General features: G+C 33.1%; 1 protein-coding gene across 3 annotated transcripts in view; it reads left to right on the top strand.

The window, feature by feature from the left end:
• Positions 1 to 26,057, top strand: part of LOC148275834 (popeye domain-containing protein 1-like) — a 130,483-nt gene that overhangs the window by 57,332 nt on the left and 47,094 nt on the right. For all 3 annotated transcript variants that reach the window (XM_088235150.1, XM_088235149.1, XM_088235147.1), the window contains exon 2: positions 10,371 to 10,528. In XM_088235150.1, coding sequence (XP_088091276.1) covers positions 10,371 to 10,528 — 158 coding nt within the window. The remainder of the gene's footprint in view (positions 1 to 10,370; positions 10,529 to 26,057) is intronic.

Here is a 26,057-nt window from a genome sequence, read left to right as displayed (position 1 = left end):
GTATGTTTTCTAAATAAAATAAAATAAAATAAAAATAAAAATGTGTGTAGGATTTATTGCATGTCGAATAAATAATGAATTATGTCGCACGCGTGTTGCGGCAATGAGGAGTTGAAGTAACTGCACTTGAACTACTTGCTGGAACTGAGTGACTTCGTCGAGCTGGTCAGAAGTGAACTGAACTTGTTGGGCTGACTGACTGAACGAGCTGACTGACTGGCGTTGCGTCCTGTGGTCCTTTTCATAGACGACGTTCCTTTGTAGTTCATTTCTTCACGGTAGGGACGATGTGAATGTACTGCAGAACAATGTTCCCGGTTTAACGTGCAATACTATAAGAGTTGCATTATACAAATGTATTGGATTCGATAGAAAATGATGACATTGCATCGTCGGTCATTAGTCTACTTCAGGTGAAATAATTTAACACGCGTGTGTCGTCGACTATGAACCCTACATGTGTCTTTATATGAATAAATAAATAACAATAAATTAAACGCGCTGAGGACACGTAACCTCAACTCCGTTCCCAAAACACGAATGAATGCCTCGCTTCTAGTACGTAATACATTTAGTTGTATGTAATTATTGTAAATTAATATTATTGCTGTCAATAATAAATTAACTACAAAATGTAAACATTCATAAAACGTTTATTTGATATTGCGGAGTTTTGCACTCTGCACTCTAATTAATCGATTATTAAATCATCATTACGTAGATTACTATTTGGAATTGTGAATAGTTTAGTACTGAATCGGTCAATAGCGGTTCCCTTATGGGCGTACAATGAATGAGAATGGAATGAATGTGTCGCGGAGGGGGGCGTGGGTGCTCCGTAGTACTTTTGTATGCAAATGGCGGAGAAATGTCGACATAATAAAATAACACATCGTCATAATAAAATATAAAATACATATATTATGCACAACCGGCGCCAACTCGGGAGGCGCTTGATTCACGTTAAGTTAAACGCCAATGTTTGAGTATGTCCAAATGCTTGCAGACTGGCTGGATTCTCTCCCTAGGGAGTTGTTCATATTTAAATTTATTTCAACAGAGAGGGAAAACGCTTTTGAGAAGGGAATATGGAAGTCTAGGCATTTACAGGGCTTATGAACTGTCATTGGCTGGTTTAAGTGCCCAAAAGTCAACAGATGGAAGAGTTGAGGAAATGTGGATGTTCAAACATGGGCAGAATGGTGAATGTTACACAGTGTGTAAAGTGGGCACTTAAACCAGCCAATGACAGTTCATAAGCCCTGTAAATGCCTAGACTTCCATATTCCCTTCTCAAAAGCGTTTTCCCTCTCTGTTGAAATAAATTTAAGTTAAACGCCATTTAAACATAATTACTCATCCAAACTTTTTTTACCCTAACACATATTATCATACCCAAATATAAAATATTTTAAATGCATAATGTTTATTTAATAACCTGCTCGTACTTAACTGTAGATATTGTGATTGAACGATTTAAGCCTTGGGGGTTCGATTATAATGGGAGGATAAGGACGTCATACCTTCACCATGACGGAATAGCATACACAAAAATAATAAGAGAACGTGTTACACAGTAAAGAGAAAAAAGATATAAGACAAGATAAAAAAGAGCAAGAAGGGATGTGGAAATAGAGTGGAGGAGAGGAGGAAAAGATGAGAAAGGGAGAGGGGGAAAAGATGAGAGGAGGAGAGGGATTTTCATAATATAGTTTGATAAAGTTATAGCAAATACAATAAACAACATAGTATTGCCAACAATAAACAAGGTAGGTATGACAATACGCGTACGTTGGGTATAAAATGAACATTTAACAACATATAGTTAATATATGTAATGACTCCTTCAAAATGCTTGGTTTTGTTCTTAGAAATGCCAAGATCTTTTCTAAAGCTAGGGTTTCCTAGGACAGCGGTGCCCGTATTTTAACGGCCGTAGCGAACGGTGATGCGGTGGACAGCCGTCGTAACGGTGACTAGAGTGTGGTTTCCTAGGAAAACGGTGTTATCAACGCCATTTAACACCGTTTCCCTAGGAAACCACTCTCTAGTCGACGTTACGACGGTTGTCCGCTGCATCACCGTTCACTACGACCGTTAAGATGCGGGCACCGCTGTCCTAGGAAACCCTAGCTTAACACTCAGGTTATGAGGACATTGTATAATTCCTAGGTAAGAAGTCGTTTGGAGTTTAGTTCCATTATTTGGTCGCCGCATGCGGCTCGATACTCTTTAATGGTGGAGAGAGGGTAGAATAAATTTCTACGCTATCTGTACCTTAAGGAGTGTGGATATTATCCTCGGCTCTTCCCAACCGACTTTTTACTGGGGATGCTAGGATATCAGTCATTATGGAGGAGGAGGGACGTTCATTTAGGTGTTCACTTCTTCCAGGTGATTATTATTATTATTATTATTATGGATAACTGATATAGCACCATTTTCGTAATAAAATACCTCAAGGGCGCTTTACAAAGTGATTCTATTGTTAAATTAATTTAATTGAAACAATTTATTTTGTTGTCACATGCTACGGATTTATTCAAATAATTCAGAAAACAAGTGGGTTTTAAGTTTTTTATAATAACTTTTCCTCTCGCCGTAGACGTAGCTGATCTAAGCGTGAGACGCCTGTCAGCCAGTTCATCTGGAATGCATAGTTCCCTTAGATATTCCGGAGCAGAGTTGTACAGTGACTTATACATAAGCCAACAGAGTTTGTATTCGACCCTCTGTGGGAAACGTAGCCAGTGTAGTTCCCGAAGTAGTGGAGTGATATGACTGAACTTAGAGATTCCGAAAATAAGTCTCGCTGTGGCATTCAATACAGATTGTTGGCGAGTCATTTGGTGGTGCAATGATTGGTGGTCGCATACATAACTCAGAAATTCTGATGGATGTAGTTCTGTTTGTACCTGATAACTATCTTCGACAAACACAGCATCGATTGTTGTTGTTGTTTACCTACCACGATACAGAACCAACCTCCAATGGTTATGCCGGTTGGTAGAGCAATCTTGCTACTTAATCTCATCACCTCGGATGTCGACATATTTCACGACAGTGGGTCTCTTTCCTTAGGAAAACACTTTCTAACTTAAAAAATATACAATCTCAAAATGGAGTAAATCTTCAATTTCTCGGACCAGCATCCCTTCCGCAAACCCCTACTCCTCCTCAATAATTTTTTTTGAGATCAAAACGTTTTTGACCAACGGAGCGATACGCACCAGACGCGGACAAGTGGAGCGGCTGAGTAGGAAAGGGATATTTGGAGGGACTGTTGGTCCGAAAAATTAAGGATTTACTACATTTTGAGATCATTAAAAAAAGTTTCCTTTTTTTTAAATGACTTTTTAGAAAAAAATTATTCGGATTTTTTTCAAAGTTTACTTTATTTTATTTTATTTATTTCTTAAGTTAGCTTATATTAAAACTTATATAAACTATTATGTACATTTACATCATCTATATATATTTACATTTCCTTACAGTAACTTATACATTTATTTTTAAATTCTTTCAGACACTTTTCATTCTTCATACATTCAGGCATCTCATCATACATTTTTAAACCCTTATACATCAAACAATTTTGCGACTCAGCTCTTTTCAATAACGGTAGTCTTATTTTATCCTTTTGTCTAGTAGCATATTCATGACAATTTTTGTTTAAGACAACTTTATCCTTAAAATATTTTGGTAATTTATCGTGAAAAAATTTATGTATTAATATCAACATATTAAATTTAAGTCTCCTTCTTACAGATAACCATTTTAGTTCATCTCTCATTTTTTGAAAGGAAACTTGAGAAAAGTTCCTTGGAAAGTTTCGCGGCCTGGTCTTAAAAAACCGTGTATATTGTATGCCATTATTATACAGCCCTTGTTTGTCTTTGCTATATAGTTTTATGTTATTTTTGTTCAGTTTCTTGTACACGTGTTTCTTCATATCACTGTTGTTATTGACTTAGGCCGTATATGTAAGAAATAAATAAATTCATTATTAAAAGTATCGTAATGATGATAAAAGAGCTTTTCAAACTCTATTGAAAATATTTTTTAAAATTATTTTTGTCTTCTCGCTACATAGTGATATAATGCTCTGCAAGACTCCACGTGGCGTCATTATAATTCTGAAATTGTTATATTCTTCACTCCCACACTCCATACTAAAGTGTGTATTATACGTATACTATACTATCAAGATAGATACAGTTCGTATCGACCCATATATGGCAGCTTCCTTCTGCGGAACAATTTTTAATGAGCTCCGTCGTGAAAACTTAATTGCCATATAATATGCCTTCGCTTTCACCTATCACCCACTGGTTCCATGGTACAAAAGAGAGATGCCACGAATATTCGGCTACTATTCGGTATTCGGCTTATTTGACTCTTTTTTGAAATATAATAGTACGCACACATTACTATAAAAAAATTATTTATAAATGAACAAATCTATTTATTTATGTAGATAAACGCTCAATGGACATTTTTAAGGACATTTGTATACAAAGAAAAATATTATGAAAGAAAGTAGAAAGACACAATGATATATAGTAGACTTGGTGGGAGTGGAAGCGGGAGAGAGCTGTTTATAATTGAATTTGATTCAGTGATCGTTTGAAAAAAGACAACTTGTTATCAAAGAAATCAAGACTGGTATGTTTGTTGGCAGACCTAAGAATTCTGGGCATAGGGGAATGAAAACCATAGTTAGTTCTATAGTTATCGGTATGAAAGAGTAAGTTTTGTCTGAGGTTTCTAGTTGGGATATTTAATTTTATTGAGTAGTTTAGGCGCATCAAAGAGTGAGTTGAGAATTTTAAATAGGACTAGAAGGTCAGATTTATTCCGACGGTCTTGAAGTTAAGATATATTTAAGCTAGTTTCTAATTCATTATACGTTTATTGGTCTCTGGATAAGCCCACGCTCCCTAGAGAGGCCTGTCACGCCCGAAATGCACACATATTTTGCCGAACATTCGGCCGCCGAATATTAATTTGATGTCCTGACGAAGAGACGGGTACGTCTCGAAACCGGTAGACATAGAAAAGTCGGTAAGTGGTTATATACAAACATTTAATAACATTTATTTTATTTAACTCAACTTTTTTTATGCAATTAGCCCTTGACGTATTTTTCGTCTAAAATTCAACCCGCGTAGCACGTTTAGAACTGGGGCCTTATTCTGTAACTGATTCGTTTCGTAAATTCATTCGTATCGTATGAGAGGGAACGAGAGCGAAATATGATTTTAATTGCGTTAGGTTGAGATGGATATATGACGAACAAACAAACTTAAGAAACGAAATTGTGATATAATAAGCCTGCTGCTTCGCGTTAACGTGAGTCTCAAGTCTCAGTGGAAAAGTCTTTATTTAACGAAAAACCTCCTTCGCAATCAATCTTGTACACCTTGTGTATGCAGTGGCCTTATTCTGTAACTAATTCATTTCGTAAATTCATTCGTATCGTATGAGAGGAAACGAGAGCGAAATACGACTTTGATTGCGTTAGAGTGAGATGGATATATGACGATCGAACGAACTTTAAATATCACATACTACGAATACCGATAAAAATATATGAAATGGATTTTGAATAAATAATTGTATTTTCAAAATCGATATTGATATTGTAGAACAATGTTTTCGTACATGAATTTAAGAAAGAACTACTTCTACTACCATCGCGTCATTTCTCCGTTGGGGTAGGCAGAAAGAATGGACCGACATACACGTCTATACTGGCATACATTCCTATCTTCTTCCAAATTAAAACATCTTGTCACACATGCCCTTCGGTTATGTATCCTTTTAACATGACTAGACTTAAAATTTTGGTTTATCTGATCATGCCACGTCTTCTTTGGTCGTCCTGGTCTCACGTTGCCGTTCATTTTCGCCTTATATACTTGTTTTACCATTATTTCGTCGTCCATTCGTTCTACACAACCAAACAATCTCAGAGATCCTTTCTTAATCCTATCAATATATACTTGACTCAAATTTACACTCTCGCCTGATTTCATCATTCAAAAAGGAAGTTTTTTTAAAAATACATCACTAGAAAAACGCAACATGTTTGGCCTGCATAGTTGTGACGTCAAGATTCGTGACAATGTTCTAAACTAATTTTAATGGTCATTAACAAATAAACATGAATCGTGACGTATTAGGGGCGCGGCCAATGGAATGGTCGTTTTTGCGGGAATTCAAAATTCAAAATTTAAAAATATTTCTTATGCTACTAATAAGTAACAATAAAATTACTGGACAGTATTTCATAGACCTTTTTTACTTTAAAAATGTTTGTAGGGTTCATAGTCCATATTCGAGGACACACACGTGTTTAATTAGTTCACCTAAAATAGACTAATGACCGACGATGCAATGTCATCATTTTCAATCGATTCCAATACATTCGTAAAATGCAACTCTATGAGTATTGCACATGAAATCGGAGGGCATCGTTCTGCAGTACATTCACACCGTCCCTACCATGAAGAAATAAACTACAAAAGAACGTAGTCTATAAAGTGACCATAGGACGCAGCCAACGTCAGTTATCCCGTTCAGTTAGTCAGCCCAACAAGTTCAGTTCGCGTCAGACCAGCTCGACTACGTCACTCAGTTCCAGCATGTAGTTCAAGTGCAGTCTCTTCAACCTATCATCGTCACTACGCTCGTGCTACACTACCAAGTGCTGTATATTATTCGCCATGTAATAAATAAACATCATACAGCAATCTCGTATCTTCTCTGTTAATCTCTAACTGGGGTAGGAGCTCCAACCAACCCCCAGCAACATAATCCTACGTGTTAAAAAAAAAAGTTAAATTTCCGTCTTGTGACATAAAAAGCCTGCTGAGTAACCGGCTGGGTAGGCGTGTAGACGGCAGAGCCCAGACTTATGGTGGGAAGAATCGAATTAAAATAATCGAAATATTCGATTATTAAAAAGATCGAGACATTTCGAAATGCTTACAACTAATCGAGTTCACTCGTACTAATCGGAAAAATAATCGAGATATCTCGAGTGAATTCATTCGAAATGGTTTTCCGAGACAACCGAGATATGAAATTACTCTGCGTGTGACGTATTAAGTTCACGTCTGTTAGTTTGTTTCCCGGAAATAGGATAACTATCATCGTCATCATCATTCCCTTTCCACACATAATGGTGCATAGGGCATTGTATTGGTAAACCAATCGCAGCGTATTTTGATCATGTTGTGTTACATGAAGGTCAGATGATTAGTCTTACGCTTCAGATACCAGTTAAAGACCTCTTGCATGGTAGGCAAATGCGCTGACCATTACACCACGAGGCTGACATATAACTATCACAACGCTATATTATTGGTTGATTTTGTTAGATACATTTTCAAGAAATTTACAATTTATTGTTCAAATTTTTGACATGTTTTATATCTATTTTTATTCCCCCACCCAACAATTACCATGTTATGTTGTTGTTGTTTTTTTTTTTTTTTTTTTTTTTTCCACGGAAAAAAAATCGATTGATTCGATTTTTTAATTCGATTATTTGCATATCTCGAATGCTTGTATTTCGATTATCTAAATATCTCGATTATTCCCATCATTAGCCCAGACCCTAAGAACTAGGAACCGGGAACCTCCCCTCGGCACACAATAATAGTGCTTATCTTAGTAAGTAAAGCTCTAATGAGGGCGGGCAACGGCGTAAAGTGGATGCTGTACCTATTTACTATTATAAATATGTTGCGAGCACTACAGGCATTGAAAATGGGCTTAGCTTAGCAGCATTCTAAGTGGGAGATTAGTGGGACGCTTACGGGATATTGCGCCCTATTTAAGGTGCTTTTGTTATAAATATTACTTCAATTGAATCAAATTATGGGGAAAATACCTATTATTACCTGATTCCCGATTTAAGCTGTGAGCATCTCGATAAACTTTCTCGACTTCAGAATACACGCATAAGGTATATTTTTGGTCTTAGGAAATATGACCACATTTCTGATTATCGTAGGCAACTGAAATGGCAAGGGAAAATTAGACAGCGGAGAGACCATCACTCCCTTTCACTTCTGTTCGACGTACTTCATAGTCCTAACGCTCCTGTATACCTCCGTGAAAAATTTCAACGCTTATCAGTTCATGGTTTACCAATTCGTCCTGATTCTCAAAGCACTCTCTTAATACCCATACACAATTCCTTTTTCTTCTCTAACTCATATAGTATCCATGCCGCTCGACTGTGGAATCATCTCCCATCCACCATCAAAGATGTATCCAATCCAATCCAATCTTGCTGTAAAATCTACCGATTCTCCTAAAACAAATAAAGCCAATTCTCCATCTTCAGGCAATGAGCGTTAATACTCGAGCCAACATAACATATTTGAAGCGACAAATAATGATTATTATAATGTTGCAATGAGGAAGTTTGATGGTTTTCAAAAAATCAATTAATAGACTAAGCCAATTTTCGTTTTTAATTTTCATATATCGTATTATCAGTACATTGATTTTTTAAAGTTTTGTGTTTCTGAAATAACTCCGCGTGTGATGTCAGAGGTTCTCTTCCGCTTATTTTCGATCGGTTCTGTCCATTGGTCCATTAACGGCAAGCAAACCGAAAATCTTACATAAATCTCTTCTCATTGGTTGCTTCATATAAACTAGTGACGTCGTTCAAAGTAGTTGGATTTTATCGAAATATTTTTTTTTCGTACATTTTTAGGAAACTTTGCCGTACAATTTGAAGCTCCAATTTTTAACGCGCGCTAGAAAACATTTATTGTATCTAATTTTGTAGGGCTGAATTTCCTCATTTTTAGTCGTAAATAACCGTGTCATAAAATGGGAAACAAGAAATGGTACAGCGGGGTTCGAACCTCGAGTCCGTAACACTACCGCGGTATTGATTCATGGTATTCTAATCCTGATGAGAAAATGAGAAGGCCCTATTGATACAATCAATTAATAAGTTTTCCGCGCTCTCCGACGAACGCGTAACAGATACCTCTGTAGACATAGTAACCATGATATAAATTAATTTAGAATTCCAATCCATCAAATCGCTAAATTAATTTCGTCTACCAATCAGCACGCGCTTCGTATCTGCATTTTCATCTAATCAAATCAGCCTCACCGATCGAAACGTTATTACGAATTTATTCGTATCCCATACTTACCCTCGTATGAAGCATACTGCTTCTCGTTATTCGTGCTTTTATTAAATTACAATTACTTTTGAAACATTTTAACAGAGATGAAGATAAATTTCTACTTTAGGTAGCCAGAACCCTGGACGGGTGCTTTCGACTCGATGGCTGCTCTCGGGTAAAAATCCTGAATAAAAAAACATAAGTACGCCTCGTTGTGAAGTGGTTCGCGCGTTCTTTTACCATTTTTTCTTTTAGCATTTCCTTGGATGAACTCACTTTCGATGCTAAAATACAGATGAACCATTTAGAAATCCTAAGTTGTTTTTATACTATCAGTAAATTTGGCTTTTAGTCACCAATTACCAGCAGTGACACATCATAATTTGGACATGACTATTGGAAGGCTGTGACCTACGGCGGGACCACCGTGCATTGCTATGATGGTACAAAACCAATAGGGCCTATAAACCTGGTATAAAGTTACGCCTAGACACATAGTGGTAGAATAAGGATGGGAATATCATCCTTGTTCTTTTTTATATCTTTATGTATTGTTGTCACGTTAAATAAATGTTTTTTTTGTTACACAAAATATAAAAGGAAAAATAACAAAACCCACTTAACCGCGAAACCGGCTTGTCAGCTGGTTTCTTATTTTTCTTTTACAATGAAAAAAGTTAGAGAAATTATTTAAATTTAAAAAGTAATATAAACATTATTAAGAACTAAAAGCATACGTACTTTTTACACAAAATTTATTTCCAAAAAAATAAATAGATGACTGTTAACATAAAATAATTATCAATATAAAGCCTTGTTACATATTAGCCATTTAATTTAAAAAAATATATTTTTTAAAATACACAAAGAAAGTGATAGAATAAAAATGGTATTTCCTACCCTTATTTTGCCACTATGTCTAGGCGTATTTTTTTTACCAGGTTTACAAGTAAAGCCCAGAATTTATTACAAAAAACCTAACACAGCACCGCATCAATGTTCATTGGTTTAAAAAAATATATCAATAGACTATCAAACTTAGCCAACATTAAAAAAAAGTTTTTATGTATCGTATTATCGACGTCATGGACGGAGTAATTTTAAAATTACGAAAATCATAGCGCTGATAGTACAATACATGCATTAAAGTGAAAAATATATTTTAGTACCTGCTGAAATTTATTTCAATGATGATTGTTTTTCCAGGTGTATCAGGCGCTGTTCCGGCCGCTGCGCGTGTCGCGCGCGCAGTTCCGGCGCGTGCTGGCGTGCATGCGCTCCATCCGCCGCCTGAAGGGGCAGGAGGTGTACGCCATGGAGAAGGTCACCAAGGTGGACAGCCTGTCGCTGGTGCTCAGCGGGAAGTTAGTACCATTCTTCTATTTGAAAAATAAATAAAATGCATTTATTAAATCGTATGATAAAATCGGTATCGCATCGGCAAAAACAAGAAAGAACCATTTCATCCCTCATTTGCTAATTTTTTTAGGTTGTTTGATTTCGGATTGAGCGTCAATTTAAGCTATTTGAGTTTAGACCATTCAGGCAGTTTGAATTTGGGCTATTCGTGCATTCGGAAAGTTTGAATTGGAACTATTCGTCCATCTAGATAGTTCGAATTAGTGCTTTTCGTCCATTAAATCAGTTTGAATTTGGGCAATTCGTCCATTCAGGCAGTTTATATATGTGATATTCGTTCATTCAAGCAGTTTGAATTCAAGCCATTCTGGCAGTTAACGTATGAATGATTTTATTTGATATTTAATGCTTTAAATAACGTCTATTAATTCATCAAATGGATTCTATTTTTAAAATAAAACTAAAATACTATATGATTGGAGAAGAATTTTATAAGCTGATAATTCGCTAGCTAATAATATTTCTCATTCATGTCCCGCTAATATTAAACCCTCGTTCTACTCTAATAACAGTATAAATGAAGGGGTAAAACCGCCACGGTTTTTGAGAAGAACAAAACCAGTAGCCAAATGACTTTATTTTACGTTCAATGTGCACATTCAACTTAAACGAATTATCTTTTCGCTACCTTTTGTACCACGCACAAGTTGCACATTGAAAAGAAATAGTATTTTTGCTGCCGATTTTGTTGGCCTTCCCAAAAACAGTGATCACGGACAGTGGTGGTTTTGCTTTTAACCCTCTCAAATAAAATTTTAAGAAATAATAGATAAACTAAAACAATTTGGAATTTATTATTTAAAGTGCAACTCATGCCCTAGCTTCTACGAGAGAACACGTAAGGTGTTTAGGTAAAAATAACGTTTCGGAATTCGCTAATCATCTTATTGAAAATAATCACAACCTTGATAATAATACCGGAATAAATGTCTTGCATATTTGTACTTAAGGCCTAAAAATAGATAATTATGAATTTGTGTAAAACGTCACAGTTATACAAAAATGAAGTTTGTTTTTTTTTTGTAATTTATCAATTTAGGCAGTTTAAATTTGGGTCATCTGTCCGTCCGATCAATTTTCATTCGGAATGTTCGTCCCTTCGAACGCTTTTATTTTGTTCGTTTTTCGTCCTCTCATACAGACGGTTCACATCAAAAGTACAAATTGGTCCACTAGGTGGTTAAAGTTAGGGTTACTTTGTCTATTCGGGCATGGACAATTAGTTCGTCCAATCGTTATGTTCAAATTCAAGCGGATTCGTTCACACAGGCAATTCAAATGGAACCGTTAAAGAGTACCGAGCCTTATAATTTATGTACAGTCACTAGCTTTTTTCATACGTTTAATATACGTAGATACGTGTTATTCGAATTACGTCACTATTAAGCACCTACTTTAGTATATCTATTTAAAAGAAGACAACACTCGTAATGCATTTTATATTAAAGTAATTGGCGTCCATGTCATGGGCATTATTATTCCATGTCACGCATCCCACCTAATATCACCTAATTTGGGCCCTTTCAACTACTCCGTATTAGGGCTTAGTCGAGTTCGTATAAAATAATAAATTGCAAGCGTGGGTATGTACGAGGTGTGTTCAGAAAATAACGGAAATTTATGTTTTTTGGATTTTTATTTATTTATTCGTCTAATTAATGTTGTCGCCTTCAAAAACCAGTCCCTATTAGATATTATGTACTTGTGCCAGCGCTACTTCCAATCCTCGAAACACTACTTAAACTCGATCTTTGGGATAGCCTGTAGATCTTTCAGCGATGCGCTTTTAATGTCATCTACACTTGTAAAACGACGGACCTTTAAGGTTATCTTTATTTTTGGAAATAGGAAAAAGTCACACGAGCCATGTCTGGCGAATATGGAGGCTGGGCATCGTAACAGTATTGTTTTTAGCCAAAAATTCACGAACTAGCAATGAAGAACAGGAAACCAAATTAACATTCAAAAAATTAACACAAAAAGATCTTTACGCAATAATTAAAACAATTAAATCAAAACCTAGTCCAGATGGAATTACAATTAAATTATTGGAAAAGACTCTACCCATCATAGGAAATTACTTATTGGATATTATAAATGAATCGTTATTGCATGGAGTCTTCCCGAAATCATGGAAAACATCATGTGTCATTCCAATAGCAAAAATAAAAAATTCAGTGAAGTGTGAAGAATACAGGCCCATAAACACCCTTCCAAAATATGAACAATTATTGGAATATATTGTAAAGAATGAGTTAGTTAATTTTTTGGAACAATGGGAAGTATTATGCAAAGAACAATGTGGATTTCGAACCAATCAATCTTGTGAAATGGCTATTAACTTGGTTTTAGAAGATTGGAAAGAGGAAACCGATAAGAACATGTTCGTAATTGCAGTTTTCTTGGATTTTAAAAGAGCCTTCGAAACAATAGACCGAGAAATAATTATTAAAAAATTGAAAAAAATAGGAATAAAAGGAAAAACTATAAAATGGTTTGAAGAGTACCTTGGCGATAGATACCAAATAACGAAGGTGAATGATGAAATTTCCGAGCCCCTCAAAATTTCATTGGGAGTACCACAAGGATCGGTTCTCGGACCGGTTTTGTTTATTATATACATAAATGATATTGTCGAAACATTAAAATATTCAAAAATAAGACTCTTTGCAGACGATGCCTTAATATATATATCGGGAGAAAATTATAAAACAATTATGGACAGACTAAATCATGATCTTAATAGTGTATCACTGTGGCTAAAAATTAATAAATTAAAATTAAATGTTAACAAAACTAAATATATGAATATAGGAAACAAAAGAATAGAAATTACACCATCAATTGTAATAGAAAATGAAAAACTTAATGAAGTCACTGAAATTAAATATTTAGGTGTAATGTTGGATTCAAAACTTACATTTCACCAAAACGCTAAGATGGTAATAAATAAGATTGCAAAAAAAATATCAATTTTGGGAAGGATCAGAAGATTTATTGATAAGGACTCCTGCAAAACTATTTACAAAGCAATTATTGAACCACACGTTAACTACTGTAGTAGCATTTTATTTTTATCAAACAAAGAAAACATAGATAAACTAACTGTATTACAAAATAAAGCCTTTAGAATCATTTTGAAAAAAAACAGATATACGAGGGTAAAGTCGATGGTAAATGAAATGAAATTATTAACATATAAACAAAGAATATTTTACAATACAATGATATTTGTTCATAAAATTATAAACTCTAATAAAAAAACAGAATTTTGGAAAAAAATTGATCGGAACCAGCATGAACACAATCACAATACTAGAGAAAAGAACAAAATTAGACTTCCATTTAGGAAAAAGGCAAAGTCACAAAATTCAATTTTATTTAAAGCAATTAAAAAGTATTACGAAATGAAAAAAAATATTTATGAAGAAAAAAACATATCAAAATTTAAAATAATGGTCAAGACATATGTGATAAACAATTTATAAATTAAATATATTTGTAATGTTATTATTAGAACACACATAACAATATGTATGATATGTGTGCCCTATTTTAAGATTTAAATAATAAAAAAAAATATATAAAAAAAAGTGATCGCAGGTGCATTATCATGGCGCAAAAGCCATGAATTGTTTTGCCACAAATCCGGGCGTTTTTTTCGGATTGCTTCACGAACACGTCGTTGAACTTGTAGTTAGTACTCTTTATTAATCGTTTGACCTCGTGGCAAGAATTCATGATGCACTATGCCATTAAAATCGAATAATCCCACTTCGCCTGTTTATGTGAGAGAGCTCATCCAACCTCTTTCACAACACGGACTATCTCTTCGTTCTAGTAACGAGAGACAGGCGCCGTGGCGCAGTTGGTTAGACGGCTATCTGTGAAACTGGCGTCGCGGGTTCGATTCCCGCCAGTTGCAAGAAAAAAATCCAAGAAAGATTTTTTTCTCAATTGGTCTGGGTGTTGTGGTGTATTTTTCAGTACCTCCTTCCATATCCCCTCTATCCCACCTGCTGACAAGCCTCAAAATAGAGGCTTTGCGGGTTATTCCTTAAAAAAAAAAAATGTCTGAAATAGAAATACCCTGTCATCGCTCTAATTTTCTTGCCTCCTCTTTCACAGTAGTAGCCGCTCGATTGTGGAATAATCTACCCACTAATGTTAGAGACGCCCCTTATTTATTTACATTTAAGTCAAGATTGAAATGTCACTATCTTAATATTTAAATTGTTCCTTTATCCTTCTTCTTTCCTTCCCATCCCCTCTCCTCTCTTCATAGTATAGTGTTAATTTTTTTTTTATATATGTCTATTTTGTTAATCTTTGTTTTTAATTTTTGTATAAAATTGTAAGATTCAATATGTCCATGTATTTATAATTTTCTCAATCTGAACGGTTTGGGTAGGCAGGAAGAAATTGCCCTAAGGCAATATGCCCGCCCTTATATGTATACATATTGTTTATGTATATAAAGTGTCAAATAAATTAAATAACTCAGTGAGCATCACCTTCACGTTCGACCGCACTTCTCGGGCCCTTTTTGGTCTTGGCGATCCAAAATGCCTCCACTGGGACGATTGAGCCTTAGTTTCGACGCCATATCCGTAAACCCATGTTTTGTCACCTGTTATAACACGTTTCGGTAATTTTGCATCGTCTTGTACCACTCGCAAACTCTTGTTTTACTCATAGAGACTCGCCATAAACATTTGTTAACATTTCTCACACTTTATTTCATGTTTTACAAAAAATTTGATACAAATTCTTTGATCCATTTTTTTTAACAGACGAAAGTAGCCGATCTCGTAAAAACACGCCTAACGTAAGCGGCTGCCACAGACAAAGTAAACAATGAATACAGTTTAATATTTTAGCATACTTCAGGGGCATGTGTACCAAAATAATATAAAAAAATGACTATCGGACTCCAAACCCGCAAAATTCAAAAGTTCCCTTTATTTTCTGAACACACCTCGTATGTTTACTACTCTAGTATCTTGTCCGTTCCTAAGTTTCCTAACCTCTGAGAATTTCCCATCACTTTTAATCGATATGGGTGCACCTACATTTAAGTATCTATGGAAAAAGAAAATTGGTATGCATTTTTAATATTATTTATTTAACAATGTTCTAAATACATATGTACATCGTCATTCCCTTTCCGCACCTAATGGTGACAAGGTACTGCATTGGTACACCAATTGCAATGTATCTTGATCATTTTTGTTACATGATGGTAAGATGATCAGTCTTACGCTTCAAACACCAATCCAGGGACTATAAAATATTCTAATGTAAATATACATGTATATTGTAAAATGCAAATTAAAAATACATAATAAATATATTTTTTAAAAGGCCTCTGGGCGTATATAATAATAATTAAAATGCACTTCTACCAAGAAATGTTAGTAGAAAAATTCAATCTATTATTTTTACAGAAAGCAATACACGCATTTGTTACATGATGGTAAGATGATCAGTCTTACGCTTCAGGCACCAATCCAGGGACTATAAAATATTCTAATGTAAATATATATATATTGTAAAATGCAAAGAAAAAAATATAGTAAATAAATTTTTAAAAAGGCCTCTTGGCGTATATAATAATAATTAAAATGCACTTCCACCAAGAAATGTTAGTAGAAAAGTTCAATCTATTATTTTACAGAAAGCAATACACGCATTTGTTACATGTTGGTAAGATGATCAGTCTTACGCTTCAGGCACTAATCCAGGGACTATGAAATATTCTAATGTAAATATATATATATTATAGAAAAATGCAAAGAAAAAACTAAATAAATAAATTTTCAAAAAGGCCTCTGGGCGTATATAATAATAATTAAAATGCACTTCCACCAAGAAATGTTAGTAGAAAAGTTCAATCTATTATTTTACAGAAAGCAATACACGCATTTGTTACATGATGGTAAGATGATCAGTCTTACGCTTCAGGCACTAATCCAGGGACTATGAAATATTATAATGTAAATATATATATATTGAAAAATGCAAAGAAAAAACTAAATAAATATATTTTTAAAAAGGCCTCTGGGCGTATATAATAATAATTAAAAGGCACTTCCACCAAGAAATGTTAGTACAAAAATTAAATCTATTATTTTACAGAAAGCAATACACGCATTTTTACCTAGCACTGCAACCACTACGCTACGGCACGTGGATCGTGCTTTCATATCCGAAAACCAGTATTTTTGTTTTTGTTTTGACGTATGCAATCTTTTGAACATGACTATATGCAGACTACTCGTATTATACTTACGTACTAGTCTCGAGGTATGGGCCAAAATGATAATTGGAACAAGAAACGAAATGTGGGTCACAGTGTCCGCTATTATTCCACCGGATATTACCATAGCTGTTCAATAATGCACAAATGATGCAATACGCTGCACTTTTGCTGTGCACGTGGCCGTAAAATGCTCTATTACGGTTTACGTAGTGTCTCGTTTGTGTGGAAATACACAAATACACATAATTCATTAGCTTCGGGCTGGCACTGAGACAAACACCACCAAAACCCTTACTAGTATTTTTGCAAATAGTTCTGACTCAACGCAGAAAATTCCTAGGTAGTCACAACCATACAAGTCATTTGTATCTATACAAGTCTAAATAAAATTACATTAATCTATTTTAAAATAATTACCTTTATCTATTAAGCACACGTATTTTTTTATTTTTTAAAAATTTATTTCTTAAGTTAGTTTATATTACAATACATAGTATATAAATTAATATTTACACTTATTTTACTTACATATTTATTAACATCATTTGACAGTACACATAACATATATTTTTTAATTCATTCAAACTTTTTTTTATTCTTCATACATTCAGGCATCTCTTCATACATTTTCAAACCTTTTTCTTCTGTTTCTTCTGATTCTGTTTTTTTTTTTAATAGCAGCCTTATTCTATTCTTATTTCTAGTAATATAATTATGGAAATTTCTATTTAGCACTATCTTATTAATGAAGTATTTGGGCATTTGATTGTTTAAGAATTTTAATATAAAAACAAGCATATCTTGTATCAGTCTCTTTTTTATTGTTATCCAATTAAGATCTTCTCTCCTTTTTCTATTTTATTATACCTTCTTTTCTTTAGGACTATTCTAATGGCTCTGTTTTAAAGTATTTCCAAATTATTTATATTTCCGTCATTGTAAATAATTATTAGTTCATAAATCACATGCACCCTCGATACCTATCAAATGTACTTACCTCAAAACTCGAAGATACAGGGTCGATAGTGTATCTTTGTAATCGCTCGCGAGAATTTATCTTCAACTGTATCGTCAGCGTCGTGGTGAAGGTATGTCCTTCCGAATCTTCCGATTGTAATCGCCCCTCCGCTACTTTGACTACTTTTAAACAAATTCTGTATGTTTCAAATGATTAATTTGATATTTCAACATAATATTTATATTCATGGAACTATCATAGCCATGTATATGTAAAGTTAATGTAAAAAGGAAGCTATGCTTCTGTACATTCCTCATGGGGGCGTACAAAATAAATTTAATATTATTATTTACAAACGATGTGATTTATTAATAAATCATATTAGAAATAACTACTGAAGGTACCTAACCATATTGTTTCAGCTTAATAACGAAACTGTTTCCATAATATGAAATAAACATTTTGTTTAAAAATAAATTGAAGTAAAACTCTAAAGTTGCCTTCTGTTTTAATGAATTTTCTTTCCAAATATGTTTCAAGATGTAGTCACAATTTTAATTAATTCACCACGTGTTTTCTCTTCACCTTTTAAATTTTCCGAGCCAGAAAGTTAAAAAAATTTGCGAGTTCTTTAGGGAGGTTCCAGGATTACCCAAGCTAAAATGCTATAAGTATGACTTTTTTATTTTATTTGATTTATTTATTTAAATGTACAATACAGCGCTACTGCCAATTAGAATGTACATAATGATATTATTAGGTAATTGCAAAAAACACACAAAAAACACAATATATTATTAAGGTCCAAAGTATAGTCCATAAAAACAGCAGTAAACAAAGACGGATGAGTCAGTAATACACATTATGATACATAGTTAAAGAGGAAGAGTCTAAAGCGGGTAATCCCAGCATGGAAAAGATCCACCTCTCTCGGTAGGCTGTTCAACAGACCAATCATTCTCCCCACAGGCATCATCAATGGCAATTTTTTTGAAAGAACAAACAAATATATATCGTCATTTTTTATACAACTGTTTCATAATATTTTGAGTTTCCTGCGAAATTCATACATTTTTTTATAAAATACTCTTGCGAGAGGATATTACATGGCATTGCGCCATACGTTGAACAACACTGATAAAAAATCTCGCTACGCGCGGTGGTACGCGGAGAGCTGGGAACGAGAATGCGTGTAAAATGTCTAGCCAGAAATCCAGTTTTGTATGGTTATGGCTGGGAATATACGCCCAAATAGCAAAAAGTACACGCGCTAACTCACCAAATATATCAAAGATTATTAAACTGTAAAGCGATGGAAAGCAAAGACAAATGTGTATTATTGAAAGGTTTCAGCAGAAAAATATTTTAATAGTTTTGATTTATTCTTAATATATTTATGCAAAGAATGATATCAATATGATAATTGACCAAAGTTATTGAAAAAATGTGCTACATTACAAAATAATAAATAACACACAGAAATATTTATATAAAAAATGACACTACTTATTTTTCATCAATTACATGTGAACACTAATAAAACACATATTTAAATAAAATTAACAACACAAATTATCAAAAATGAATTTAAATTAAGTATTGTAAAATTTTATTCATTTGAATTTGTATGATGGGATAATTTATATAGCGCCATTTTTGTGAAAATCACCTCAAGGGCGCTATACAATAAATAAATATCCCACCACGTCTTGCAGCTACAGAGCGCATGGACGGTTGGTATTCTAGTTCCTCGTCTCCGATTATGATATATTACAATTATGATATAAAGGAGCTAGATTACAGCACGTCTTGCAGCAACAGAGCGCATGGATAGTAAGAAATCTAGCCCCTATTTACATTTTCTATTTTATTTTATTTGACAATGAAGTTTCGAGTTTAAGTGACATTTTAAAAAACGAAATAATAAACAAATTTATAATAATAGAAGTAAGATTACAACTAGTCTTGCAGCTACTGAGCACGTGGATGGTTGGAATTCTAGACCCCATTTACTGAATTCTGATATTTGATAGTTGATAACATCCTATTGAAGCTGGATTACTAATCGTCTTGCAGCTACAAAGTGCGTGGACGAATGAAATTCTAGCAACTTAAAATTGTCATTAAATTTTAAAAAATAAACATTGCTACATTCACGTAAATACGAATTTAAATAAAATTAATAATTACAATATTTAGACTTCGTCCATATGTTTGTAGACAAAAGACTGGATTTCACCCCCCAGGGAACCATTAAGATTGACAAATTACAACAGGAATGGAGAACATTTTAGAGAAGGGAATGTGTAAGTCTGAAGAGCCCTGTAAATGCCTAGATTTACATATTCCTTCTCTAAAATGTTCTCCATCCCTGTTGTGACTTGTTAAAATTACTGGCGCTTCAAATGTATATGTACCTTAAAGTATAAACCACGGCAGTCACATTGAACGAAATGTTCAGAAAACAAGATTTTGTATAGTGCAATTCCTAAAACATCATAACTTTTGAACCAAATGAATTGATTTCAATCGATAGAGAAAAGTTATCTGTAAATAAAATGTTTTGTTCAAACGTACGTTACAGTGTGTAAATTAATCATTTAAACTGCCAGCCAACGACGGGACATAAGCCCTATTTTATGTTTTTTTGTCCTCTAAATTTTATACTGACGTAACATGTACCTATATTGTATTTTGTTTTGGGCGTTTTATGCACTGAATTAATTCAACCACGAATGAAAGCGTAAAACCCACTCGGAAATCAGAATAAACATTACTTACTAATTACTCTACGGTAGGCTGGAGTTGAAAGTAAATATTAAGTACCTGATTACTAATTAGCATACGGGAAGAGTTATTGAATAATTACTGCTGCGTACGAGTACTATCACGTCATATATCTATAACTATATTATTAGTTATCGAAACAGTTCAATATACTTTGTGTCATATTTTTAATACCACACCTAACCAAAAGATCGAAGGAACATAAATTATTATTCCGCATGAAAATAAAATCTCTTCACAGCGCTGTCCAACTTCTTTTAGGCCGCGGGCCATTTTTTCTTTAGCAAACATTTCAGGAGCCAAAGGAGATAGATAAATAAAAATTGTGGTAATGTCAGTTCAATAGTTATTTTACAAAAGTAACACATTGCTAGAGGTAATGTATTTAATATAAACTTTTTGTCATCATAAATTTATTACATTTGCAAAACAAAGATTATACTTATACGTACTATTAAGTTAATTTATGGGATCATTGTGACCGTAGTTGTCGGGCAATGTTTTTTTTAAATTCAACATTGTGGCAAGTCGATCCAGGGTCTACAGTACTCTATAGTTAAGCGAATCGTACCTGCAGAGATTTACGAACAAAGAAATAATAATGAACTCCTGTACAAAACAATCAAAACTCTGCCTGTTCGAGGACTACTGTGGCTTTGCATCATTTTGGAACAATTTCATAGTAATACATTCAAGTTTCCTCTCAAACATAACCATAATACACGCTTCACGTCTAATTATGGCTTGGTAGTACCAAAAGTATGTAATAAGTATGGAAATAGAACTCTCAAATATTTAGTACCTAAAATTTTTAATTTATTACCAAAAGAACTTAAATTTAACTCACATTGTAACAAGAGCAAAATAAGAGAGTGGCTACTCGATCAAAAGTTTTTATATGAATAGTAGCTTAGGTGTAAATATTTTAATTTTTCATATATTTTCTTGTATTTAAAAAATAAATTTATATATTATTATTTGTATAAACATGTTTCTTCTGATCTTTCCGGCTGTTAATTTTTATCTGTTATTCATTGTTTTTATTAATGTAAATAATATTATTAAGTTAGTATAAATATAATCTTCACCAGCAAGCTACAGAAAGTGGCTTGGTGAGATTTTAGTTTTAGTAAAAATATCACAAGTGAATTTTTTTTTAAATTGTAAAAATGAATAATTTTACTATTAAGATAAATAAAAAAATAATAAAAGGTCTAATTATATTTTCAAGCGTGGAGTCCTTCAAGCTGTTTCTATATTTCATATCAGAGAAGGCACACTCGCAGATGTATGTAATCGTACTTCTGAACATAGAAATGATTTTAAGTATTTGGAATATTTAGTATTATAATAAAATGTTTTCATGTTTTAATGTATCATGTGTAATTCTGAACACAATTTTCTATTTTCTTTCATCGGACATGTATAGTCAAATATTAATTGAATTTTTTGTGGTATAAGAAAAACGAGTGTATGCATTATTTATTATTTTTCAAAGTAAAAAAACATTGTAACTGTTGTGTAGATTTGATTATTTGCTCTTTTCATAAACGTTCTCTTATCTCAGTTTCACTTTTCTATGACTGGCTGCTTTCTGCATAACTACGTTCAATTCTAACAAAGTTTTGCTCTCTTCTAATTCTAACAAATGTTTGATGAAAATATTTGCTGTATAATGTACAGCTCGCTCGGCAGCATAAAAAGGTTCGTTGGCCGCCAGTTGGACAGCGCTGACTTAGAGGATAAAACAGGGTAGTCCACTTTTTGTCGTTTTGAAATTAAAAATACAAAAGATATCGCAATAAGCTTTTTTATACGTGAATAAAACATCCAAGTCCACTTTCGTCATAAAAATACCATTTTCAATTGAAATCAAAATCTGAAGTCCATTTTATTTTAATGCATAATTTTACATTAACATATTACAACAGAGATGAAGAACATTTAAGAGAAGGTGATATAGAAGTCTAGGCATCTACAGGGCTTATGATCTGTCAATGGCTGGTTTAAGTGGCCACTTTACACACTGTGTAACATTCACCATTCTGCCCATATTTTAGCATCTATATTCCTTCAATTCTTTCATCTGTTGATGTTTGTGAAGTTAAAGAGCTGAAACCTTTATTTATGCGCGTGAGATTCATCTAATTGAATTATTTCACTTACACACTAGGCAACGCCTGAAAATTTTATTTTTTAATTTCTATACTTCTTCATGGACCAGGTGGATTTATCAACATTATTGTTGTAATATGTTAATGTTAACAGCTCTCCAGGGAGTTGAATCCAGTCCTTGTCTACAAAAAATTGGACAAACTCAAAATATTGTTGCATTATTTTACATTGAAAGTTCTTTATAGATTGATATGTTTTTTATTTAATTTATTTTGGTTCTCAAACAATACATATGACATTGGTATAATAATCACAAATTGTTATTTTAGATACTGTTCATCAATTATATGTGAACACAGCATGCACAAATAAAGAAAAAAAAAGTTTATAATTAATTGAATTTTATGATTGTTATAAAAGTTATTACAATAAATTATTACTAACAGGTTATTACAAATTATTAACATAAGTTACTACTTTATAAATTGCGTTACAGTTTTCCTATAATTATTTCATATATCGTTAAATATATCAATATCAGCACTCCTTTCTACATTATTAAACAATCTTAACATACGTGATAATGCATTAAAGTGCGCTATATTATTATTGAAGGTTGGAAGATAAAATGTTGTGTACGATCTCAATCGCCGACTGGGGACATTCGGGGGTGCATTCTCTAAACAAAATGTAGAATCAAGAATACAATGAATTATTTTATATAGATATATCAAGTCTAAAATCTGTCTCCTAAATTCCAATTTATCTAGATCAAAATATTCTAGTCGCTGATCATAAGACTGAAGGGTACTGCCTAGTTTACATTTAAATATTAGGATACGAATATTTTATTTTTTGCCCATATTCAATTAAATTAATTTAAGTTATGTAATCTGGTGACCAGACTACTGATCCAAATTCCAAATTAATATAAACTAATAAATTGTATAAACAAATTATCGAAGATACAGATTTACAAGGTTTACATATTCTGAATATAAATATGTTTTTTTTTTTTTTTTAGCACCACAACAGGCCAGAAGGCCCAATTACAGTGGTAAATTACATCACAGAACACCCAGGCTTGAGAAAAATCACATTTTTAATTTTTGTGTTCTCGCCGGGAATCGAACCCGGAACCTTTCGTGTGTGAGTCAAGCGTCTTGACTACTACACCACGTAGGCCGCCTGATCCGCCGATATGATCTCATTTGGTTATCATGTTATCATGTTTTAAAAATCTTGTTTCCTGAACATTTATTTTGTTCAATGTGTGACTCCCGTGGCTTATCCTTTAAGGTACAGAATTAAACACACCTCTTTTCTACAAATATAAAGACGTGCTTGAAATATTTTAAATATAGTTATTAATTAATAATTTGTTGACCTTTGATGACGATAAGTTGCCAAACTATAATTCAATGATACGGTAGGCATATGAAGGTATTTGGGAAAATTGTATCCTTTAGCGGTCATTCCGGAAATATTTCACTCCGTCTACGCCTACGTATAAGTTGATCAATGGCAAAACGGTGCAAAAAACTGCCCACAGTACATTTACTGAGAAATTAGTCATTACCTTGAAGATAGATATCATCCATCAAGGTAGAATGTGTGTAATATATCGTAAATAGTCAAAAGTATTTTAAACGCATAGCAAAACTAATCGCTGAGACACTTGGAAATGATTAAGTAGAAAATCAAACTAAGATGCCATTCACCTAAATCCTTCAAGAAAATAATAAGATAAAAACAACATAAATGGATCTAAGCTTTAATAATATGTCCTCTAGGTTCTGTTGCCTTGTGGTGTAATGGTCCGCGCGTTTGCCTACCATTCGAGAGGTCTCGGGTTCGATTCCCGACATGGTTGATATGAAACATTTATTTATTTATTTGACGGACTTATGGAGTCCCTTCTTACAATGCTAAATACAATTTCGTATAATAAATACAAGCACTAATAAAATACAATACGATTAAATAAAATTAAAGCTATGACAAAAAAAATAAAAATTACTACCTCAAGACAATATCCGGTCTATCTTAGTGAATTTTTAAATCTGTGAAGACTTACACCAAAAAAGTCCTGATCTTGTCTCGAGTTTACAATACGACAAAATCGGGACATTGGTGCATGCAAGCCATGCAATATCTATTTAAAATGGTGTTTTCACACCAGAATATTGTATAGTCCCTGGACTGGTACCCGAAGCGTAAGACTGATCATCTTACCTTCATGTAACAAAAAATGATCAAGACACGCTGCAATTGGTGTACCAATGCAGTGCCCTATGCGCCATTAGGTGCGGAAAGGAATGATGATGATGTTCAGACGAGTAAATAATACAGTTCTTTACACACAAATATTATAACTGTCCATTATTTATTATAGGAGCAAAAATTCATTAACATTTTCTTGTATACCCACGAACAGGCCATGCCTTTGTGGGATTTTTTGTTTACTATTTTTACTATTAATATGTATTTCATTGTTATGTAATTATGCTTTTTTTTAATGCTCTGTTTTATCATTTATGTTTATTGTAAAAAAACAAAAAAATAAAAAAAATAAAATCTAATCTCCATTTTTATTTTAACTACGGGATTTCTCTTCACATTTTAACTTGTATGTAAACACCTAATTTTTTATATTTTATTTATTAGGGATATCAACAGTAATACAAGTATCAAAAAAACAACAAATAAAATATACAGAGAATAAAACCAATGACAGATATCCACAGAAATACATCAAATACACGTACAATACATACTAGTGTGTTTGTGTGAGTGAAAGTGAGAGGGTGGGTGTTATATTGGAATGAGGGTGGACATGTGTGTAAATATTGCACAAGTGTCAAGTGTCGAAAATATAAATATATTTAAAATATTAAGAATTAGAGATAAAATATAATAAAATGAAATAAGATAAAATAAGACTTTATTATTGAAACTAAGAAAATTCCAACTCATGTCTAGTGCAAACTTTCACAACTTAAAAATAAACAGTTTTGCAAACTAGATTTTATTCAATGTCTATATTGAATTTCAATTATTTATCTGATTTTCGTATCTTCCCAAACTTACTAAACATTGTTTAAAATTGTTATTAACAATTTACTTGTCTCGAAAATACTTACATAGGTATCAATGAACTATGATGCATTTTATATATTAATTCAGTGCTCTTTGCACCGCTGGGTGCGGAAATGGTGATGATAATAATCCAATATTAAATTTACATTTATTAAGAAAATATAATTTAGTAAAATATTCTAAATTCCGAACGTAATTCCTTTATCTAGGTTGAGATATCTATCAATGATAATATCTCCGTCTCTGTTGAAAT

The sequence above is a fragment of the Micrasema longulum genome, unplaced genomic scaffold, assembly GCF_059751315.1.
Source record: "Micrasema longulum isolate JH-2025_06_02 unplaced genomic scaffold, ASM5975131v1 h1tg001338l, whole genome shotgun sequence".
Taxonomy (NCBI): Eukaryota; Metazoa; Arthropoda; class Insecta; order Trichoptera; family Brachycentridae; genus Micrasema; species Micrasema longulum.
This window is presented reverse-complemented; position numbering and strand designations above follow the sequence as displayed.